This window comes from Portunus trituberculatus, chromosome 42 (assembly GCF_017591435.1).
Source record: "Portunus trituberculatus isolate SZX2019 chromosome 42, ASM1759143v1, whole genome shotgun sequence".
Lineage (NCBI taxonomy): Eukaryota > Metazoa > Arthropoda > Malacostraca > Decapoda > Portunidae > Portunus > Portunus trituberculatus.
This window is the reverse complement of record NC_059296.1, coordinates 16,385,949-16,394,437: the sequence shown is the minus strand read 5'-3', so window position 1 is coordinate 16,394,437 and position 8,489 is coordinate 16,385,949. Positions and strand designations below refer to the sequence as shown.

General features: G+C 38.8%; 2 protein-coding genes across 3 annotated transcripts in view; one reads left to right on the top strand and one right to left on the bottom strand.

The window, feature by feature from the left end:
* LOC123517301 overlaps positions 1 to 4,810 on the top strand; it is a 7,093-nt gene extending 2,283 nt beyond the window's left edge. The window contains exons 3-4 of the mRNA XM_045277248.1: positions 2,098 to 2,278; positions 4,491 to 4,810. Coding sequence (XP_045133183.1) covers positions 2,098 to 2,278; positions 4,491 to 4,695 — 386 coding nt within the window. The 3' untranslated portion in view covers positions 4,696 to 4,810. The remainder of the gene's footprint in view (positions 1 to 2,097; positions 2,279 to 4,490) is intronic.
* Positions 1 to 7,283, bottom strand: part of LOC123517299 — a 44,686-nt gene extending 37,403 nt beyond the window's left edge. For both annotated transcript variants that reach the window (XM_045277244.1, XM_045277246.1), the window contains exon 1: positions 7,041 to 7,283. The gene's annotated coding sequence lies outside the window, so the exon portion shown is untranslated. The remainder of the gene's footprint in view (positions 1 to 7,040) is intronic.
* Between the last annotated feature and the right edge of the window lie 1,206 nt (positions 7,284 to 8,489).

Sequence of the window (8,489 nt, the reverse complement as noted above, 5' to 3'; positions counted from 1 at the left end):
ATAGGGAAGACTGGCTGGGTGACCAGCAGACGACCGTGGTGAATTACACACACAAATAAATAAATAAGCAGATAAAATAATAACGATGATAATAATAATAATAATGATAATAATGATAATAATAATTTCTCAGATGTTCATTTCTCAGTGTATGATTTTCTATATCATTCTCACTACTATTATTATCACGTAGAAAGCGTAGGCGTAAAATGAAGATCAGGACCAGTATTAGTATGTACATTTTTATTTGCTATGTTTCGGTAGTTTCATAATATACGATCTTCAGACCACACTTAAAGAGAGAAAATAAATAACAGGAAGTGATGTATATTTCGGAAATACATATAAAAAAAAAGCCTTTCACAAAAGTTTGCGGACTATGCATAATAATAATAATAATAATAATAATAATAATAATAATAATAATAATAATAATAATAATAATTTATAAATGATAATAATAATAATAACAATAACAAAAAGCTTTTCATTTTATCAGCTATTCTTTGCTTGACTGTCTTGAGCCTCTTTTTCACCACCGTAATGTTGCATCTCTTTGCTAAAGGCCGGTTTACACGGCGCTACTTTTGACGCTAGACGCTAGCATTTACCATCGCCAACTTAACGCTTTTCCAGAGCGAATTTCAAGCGGTTATTAACGCAAGCGGTAAGCCCTTTACACGATGCTGCTAAAAATTACGAACTCACAAGCGTTAAATCTAACGAGGTGGAAATGGACTCGTGCCAAGATGTCCTTCTTACCCGTTCTCTCTCTCTCTCTCTCTCTCTCTCTCTCTCTCTCTCTCTCTCTCTCTCTCTCTCTCTATTTTAAAAGAAAGCTAAAATAAAAGAAAAAAAATAATTGAGGAAAAAGGGGTAGATATTTTAAATGAAATGAAAATAAGTTGATAAGCAACAACCAAAATATTATAAAAAGACTTGCAAATAAAGCCTACTATCATTAAAGTGACTGAGTTAAGTAAATCATCCAGGAAAATGCTGTTATAATTATTTGAGTCAAGTTTGAGCCATAATTTATTCCCTGCAGAAGCGATGGACCCACACACCTTGCCCTCGTCATCTATTATTTCCCTCCTGAAACGCTAGACGCCAACGTTAAAAGTTGAGCCCGTTTAACTTTATCGCAGCGTTAAGTAGACGCTGCGAATTCAAGATTCTAGTCGCTAGCGAATTTGCTAGCGAATTGAAACGCTTGCCCAAAGCGAATAAAAGCAGCGCCGTGTAAATGACGCATAACCTTCTACTGCTATTTTCATGCCAACTACTCTTCTGATCTTGCTAACTCCGTGCCTCCCATCCTCCCGCGGACTCGCTGTACAAGACTTTCTTCTTTCACTGGTATCGAGTCTACCCCTTCAATGCGAAAGTTAACCAGTGCTCCCAATCACTCATCCTTTTTTTTTTTTTTTTTATTTATACCATGTGGGCTTTTCACGGGAATTTATGGGTTAAAGGGGATACTTTTTGGGGTACCTCCTATCTCAAAGCCCACCCGCTAGGAAACTGTTGTCTCGAGTGAGGAAGCCCAACTTACACTTGGACCGTGGACAGGATTCGAATCCAAGCGCTTGGAGACCCCTCGGACCCCAAAGCACGCATGGTTCCACTACCACGGCGGCCCCTTTCTCTACCAAACTCCAGAACTCCCTTCCTGCTTTTGAATTTTCACCTTTCTATGACTTGTATTAATTCAAGAGGGAGGTTTCACGACATTTATCCCATATATTTAGCTAATTCGTTTGACCCTGTTTGGAGATCGCCACCCAAGTGGACTTTTTCTTTATCGCAATTTTTGTTGCACTTGACTAATTCCTTTCATACATAAAAAAGGAAAAAAAATAACAAGAAAAAGAATATGAATAAGAATAATGATAATAATAATAAGAAAAAGAAAATAGAAAGAAAAAAAAGAAAACTAACTCGGTCTCTGCTTCCTAAGGAGTAATGTGTAAATACATGGGAGTAAAGTAGAAGAGTAGCATTGCACTACGTCACTTGCACACACTAACACGTAGTGTACATCTATTTGTCAGTTAACCGAAGCGTTATGTACTGAATTTGACATGAATCTTTCAGGAAGGAGCGATGAGGATGGGCGTATTGTAGCCAAGCGCACCACCAAAACAGCCATCGTGCTTACCACCTCCACTACCACCACACCCTTCACCTGTGCCTTCCTTACCAACAACCAGGTCTGTCAGCGGCGCCGCTTCCGCCGCTACCAGCCGATCTATGACGAGAAGAAGCACGACGCTGCGTGAGTATTGAATTTCAAATCTGCATACTTGGTAGATTTTACTGATTTATTTTGAACTGGTTTATTTTGAATTAACACGCCACGAAACATTCAGTTATTTTCTAATGATTAATAAAAGAAAATCGTTTCGCAACAGAGAGGAGAGGTCGTCAAGAATCATCAATTAACTAAGGACTTTCCATAAAATAAAAAATGGTGTTCCCAACTAAATAAGCCAGGGCCTGTATTAATAAACACTTTGAATGTTAAAAGTTACTCTCAAAGTAAGGATTACTTTTATAGTTACTCCAACTCCTAATAGGATTCTTAAAGTTAAGAGTTTGCTCCAAGAAGTGCTCCAGAAGTGGACGAAGGATCAAAGTATCTTTGTTTTCTCATCAAATGCAGAATGTGTGTGTGTGTGTGTGTGTGTGTGTGTGTGTGTGTGTGTGTGTGTGTGTGTGTGTGTGTGTGTGTGTGTGTGTGTGTGTGTGTGTGTGTGTGTGTGTGTGTGTGTGTGTGTGTGTGTGTGTGTGTGTGTGTGTGTGTGTGTGTGTGTGTGTGTGTGTGTGTGTGTGTGTGTGTGTGTGTGTGTGTGTGTGTGTGTGTGTGTGTGTGTGTGTGTGTGTGTGTGTGTGTGTGTGTGTGTGTGTGTGTGTGTGTGTGTGTATATATATATATATATATATATATATATATATATATATATATATATATATATATATATATATATATATATATATATAGTATATAATGAGAGAGAGAGAGAGAGAGAGAGAGAGAGAGAGAGAGAGAGAGAGAGAGAGATTAACTATACATATATGTATGCATGTATGTATATATTTATGTGTGCATGCGTGCTTAATTTAGGTAGGCATGAATGTCTACCCATATAATCCTCCTTTGCTTTTAAATTACTCCTGGGTACGTTTTTCTTATATCTTAATATTATTTCTTCCCTCAGTGCGATTTACAAGAAGTAACTTTTCATAGCTGCATTAATTTATTCAACTCTTTAAGCGTCTGCTGTCGTCTGCATCCATCTTGAAAAGAGAAGCAGCATGTTGGTCCTCCTCTGAGAGTGTTGCTTAGTTTATATCCACCTATATAACTATCATGTCCAGAAATTACTTTTTTTTTTATTTATACCATGCGGGTTTTTCACTGGAAATTATGGTCTAAAGGGGATACTTTTTGGGGTACCTGCTATCTCAAAGCCCACCAGCTAGGAAACCGTTGCCCCGAGTGAGGAAACCCAACCTACACTCGGACCGTGGACAGGATTCGAACCCGTACGCTTGGAAACCCCTCGGACCCCAAAGCACGCATGGTTCCACTGTACCACAGCGGCTCCCATCTATTTACAAATGTTCAAGATTAGTTAAAAAAAATAAACTGCCATCAAAGTCGTGATATTTTATGTATTTGATTCAAAATATGTAGTGTTGTTAATTTAGAAAAGCTGTTATTTTAGCAGCATTTCTACTTTTGAGAGCTACTTCTATGCATAGAAACTTGCTTTAGGAACACCTGTAGAAGGAAAGTCGAAGATAAAAGCACTCTTAGAAGTACCATATAGGAGTCTTTATTAATATAGGCCCAGCTTTCCTTGTGGTATAGCATTTGTTATATACCATAAAAAGTATCACTTATGTTTGTTTGCAGAACAAACATATTCGAGCCAGTGCTATACATGGATCGTGTAGAATCGCTGATAGTTACACGAGTCAGTATACTCCTAAATGTCTCCAGGCGTGTTCTGATCATCAATTCATAACAGGATCCATTAGTAGTTATTAGGGTTTTCAATGGTGTTCTCATGATTCTCGTGATAGTTGAATAAGGATCAAGTAACGTAAAAGGGAAAAGCATTCCCGTTGACGTTTTAGAAACTATCCTAATGAAATCAATGCGGTTAAGAATACAATGCTTTATAGTACTTTATAACTACATCAAATATATATGATGTGCACATCATTCAGAATAACTTTCTTCAACGTTAGATTCCGTAACTGGACAATTCAAAGGTTTGTAAAATTATACAACGAAATAAGAAGTTTCAGCCATTTCATGACAAAGACTTGCATGCATCTCATCACCTGACTTAGTATATTTGTTCTCACAACTGTAGGTGATAAGAAGACCTTCTCACAATAGTAATATAGATATTATGACCTCCTCACAACAGTACCTAATAGAGATACCATGACCACCTCACTCTCTCTCCCCACAGAATGGTTCTTGACGGGTCTCACGGCGACGACGCCTGGCGCATGGAGGAGGGCGGAGAGCGAGACCCACGCATCGCTCTCACCGTGTGGACGACGGTTTCCTCCACCTACACCGTTACCGCCACCTCCACCAACACTGCCACCACCTTCTCGCTCTCCTTCTACTGCACTGTCAATGGTGCTTCTTTCCCTCCCTCGTGCGGCTAAGAGCTGTGTTATGAGGCCTGACGTGACGGCTGTCTGATCTTCAGCGGACGAACACTTATTTACATATTGGGGTCGATTATGTACATATATGTCTTCAAATAAAAAGAGAATGTGTCACCTCGGATTCATCAACCTACTAGTATAAGTACTGTTTTAACTGGCTACTGACGAGTTAAATGTGTGGTTACGTAAATGTGACAGAATCGGAAAAAAAGAGAAGCCAGGGATGTTGCTGAGAAGGGATAAACATACGAGAACGCACATCATGAGAAGCTCTCTGTTTTCTGGTTCTTGGTTACACATAACCCTGGCACAGTCATCTGGGCACCATAACTACAGTATTAACGTAGTTCCAGGCGTTCATTGACTGACAATATCTCTGCATGCAGCGTGGAACTACCTGTATCATTATTTTGTTACTCCTAGTTAGATTAGACTCTTATTATTCAATACAAGCGAACAACAGTGAAACTGAATCCAATAATAGTCGAGAAGTGTATAAGAGTATGATAGTCCATATAAATGATGTAGAAAGTGAAGTGAATGTCTAAAAGGGGCATGAGATTGTCATCATCACTACAAAATTAACAAAAAACACGTTTATTACTTAAATACATGTGCATTTAACAACAATTGACTGAAATGAAACACAGGAAGGAGAGAGAGAGAGAGAGAGAGAGAGAGAGAGAGAGAGAGAGAGAGAGAGAGAGAGAGAGACTGCTATATATACTTATGCATATCAGAGGCCGCGGCCCATCATTTTTCGAATATATCATCCAAACAAATTAAATAGTTGAATCTGAATGATATATTGGCACAGCCAACTCAGCGGAGCAATGAATCAAAGGAAGCATGACGTAGCTGTGAGTGTGACGTCCACTACTCTATTACCTCCACACTCCTGTCTATCGCTACCCTCATTGTTAAAAGCTTCATAAAGACGTAAACAAATGCTTTTCTGCACCCGAGTGGACAAAGACCTAACAGCGTCACCATAATATTTGCTTTAACAGTAGCCAGTGTCTTAAGCGAATGGACTGATACGACAGTTTTCGTGAGTCGGAATTCCACACACCAAAAAAGAAAAGAAAAAAAAAAAAAAAAGAATGACGGTGGTTCTCATTAACCACTCTATTCTACTCTTCTCATCTTAAATCTTTGACTATGTCACTTTCAACATCATACATAATTTATAAAACCCTACCACATAATGAGTTCCTCGATTCTACATGTATAAAGCATAGGGAGGCGGTGGCGTAGTGGATAAGGTTGTGAGCGTGGGATTGGGCAGACATCCATGCGTAGGTTCGAATCTTCGAATCCCGCCGCATACCGCTTTGAAGCTATGCCATTGTTGAGGGGTTTAAAGTTACCTATATGTCACACATGATACCCAGATTCTAGGTGGAGTGTTCTAGGTGGTTACACCCAAGATGCCCTAATATGGGTACCACTATAAATGGAATGCCTGCGCCACTAATGGGCGGAAGCTAACGCTTCCCACATATACTCTTCAAATACTCTTCAAGTATGCCTACAGGCGCTATAGGCCATAGCATAAAAAAAAAAAAAATACGGCAGTGCCATTATTTTCCAGAGAGAGAGAGAGAGAGAGAGAGAGAGAGAGAGAGAGAGAGAGAGAGAGAGAGAGAGAGAGAGAGGTGGAGGATGGGGAGGGAGGGAGGGGGAGAGGGGCGACGGGAAAGGTAGTGGTGGGGGAGGAAAAGGAATAGGGAAGCGATAGACAGGAATGTGAAGGTAGTGGATCAGTGGACGTCACAACTACGTCATGGTTCCTAGCTTTGTTTGATTCAGTGCTCTGCTGAGTGCTATGCTGAATATGGGCTTCGATCTCAAATGACGAGTATACGCCTTAATGAACCACATTTGGCAATGCACAACGGTGTTAAAAATTACGGGACGGTGTGAAGAAAGCTGAGCCAAAATATCACTGATTCAACGATTCAATTTGTTTTGATATATTTAAAAAAAAAAAAAAAATGCGTCACGGCCTCTGTAATGCATAGTAGGGTGGTGAAAATAGTTGTTAGGAAATAGAACGTTAACCTAACTATACGTGACATAACCTACCTTAGCTACCAGTTTGACAAGCATAAGTGTCAAAATGTAGAGATTAAGTGGCTACCGATATGGTCTAGATGTTTTGTCTGAAGAGGCTTGTGTTTTTTGTTTCGTCTCTGATCACTAAGTCAATGAATGATCTCCCAGCAAGATGTGACACCATCGACCTCTCTCTGAGGAATTAGTTAGATTTCTCTTACCAAAAAAAAAAAAAAAAAAGGAAAATAGTTAAGATTAGAAAATAACAGGATGAGTATTCTTACCATTTTGGGCTGAACAGCTTGTTTGTGGCAAAGCGACAACAGGCGACGCTTCGCCATTGGATGAAAGTGCCTCCACTGATATTTTACCTAAAGATGCCACGACCAGGAACTCATCGGCCGTATCTCATGCTTCCTCTTACTCACAACCTCACATACATCTTATGGTTTCCGTTGTAACTAGCTGTTTGATAATGTTACTGGATTAAAACAAGACTGAATCTACACCAATCCTTCTTCTCACCATGGCGAACGGGAAACTGTTCAAGACAAAGCTTGGCGGCACCGGGATTCAAGGCTTCGATTCGCTCGAACACGATTAATTCATCATATGATTATGCAAAACATAGCGCCATTTGATTCAAAATATTGCTAAAAAGTTGTTGCTGGCCTGTGTCCTAACAAGATGGGGCCTTAAAGTTTGTGTGTTTAGCAGATGCAATATTTACTCAGAAATGCACCAATCGTGTGTCAGACTAACACCCGGGAGGGCGCACGGACGCAACACAGTGAATCTTCTCCAGTTATCATACGTACTTTCGCGTGATCTTCATAAATCACTAAAGGCGTTTTCAGTAGCACTTTGCAAAAGGCGAACGGTCCACACTTAGTGTGAACCGTAGTCCAGCCAGAGTGCATAGTCCCAGATGTCTCAAGAATGCAAGACTGTTTTAATTTAATTCAAACTGCAAGAAGAATTCTTATGAATTTCAATATCAGTAAACAGTCACTAAATGTATTTCCTTTACATTATAATACTTATCATATCTTCATGCTCCTCATGATAGTATTTTTTATTGATTTATAACTTACAAAGTTGGCAACTCGTCTCATAGCCAATCAGCGTAAGTGTTCGCTATCACGTGACTCTGAGAGCTAACACAAGCGAACATATCTTGAAAAGCGTTCGCCTTTGGGGTGAACGCTTTTAGGGCCATTCGCCTTTCGCAAAGTGCTACTGAAAACGCCTTAAGTACAAGTGCACACACTGTATAATGTTATACCTACATCAACGTTCACGTCAAACCCATGTTACAAAAAAAAAAAGAAAAAAAAAAAACACAAAGCAGAATAAAACGGGGAAAAAAATGTATAAGAATAGTTATATATATATATATATATATATATATATATATATATATATATATATATATATATATATATATATATATATATATATATATATATGTTACGCAAAATGTGGATATTTGCCAAATGTGTACATTTTGCAATCAATTTTGCCTATTGTGTACAATTTGCAGCGCTTGGTGCCGATTGTGCACAATAGACAAAATAGATTGCAAAATGTGTTACAGTAGTGCCAATCCCTTTTAGTTTGAACAATAAATACTATTAAATACTAATTTTAGTTTGAACAATAAATACTAATTCTCTTTGATTCTTGTTTCATTCTGCCCATTGTGTACAATCGGCAAAATGCCGTTGGTTTTT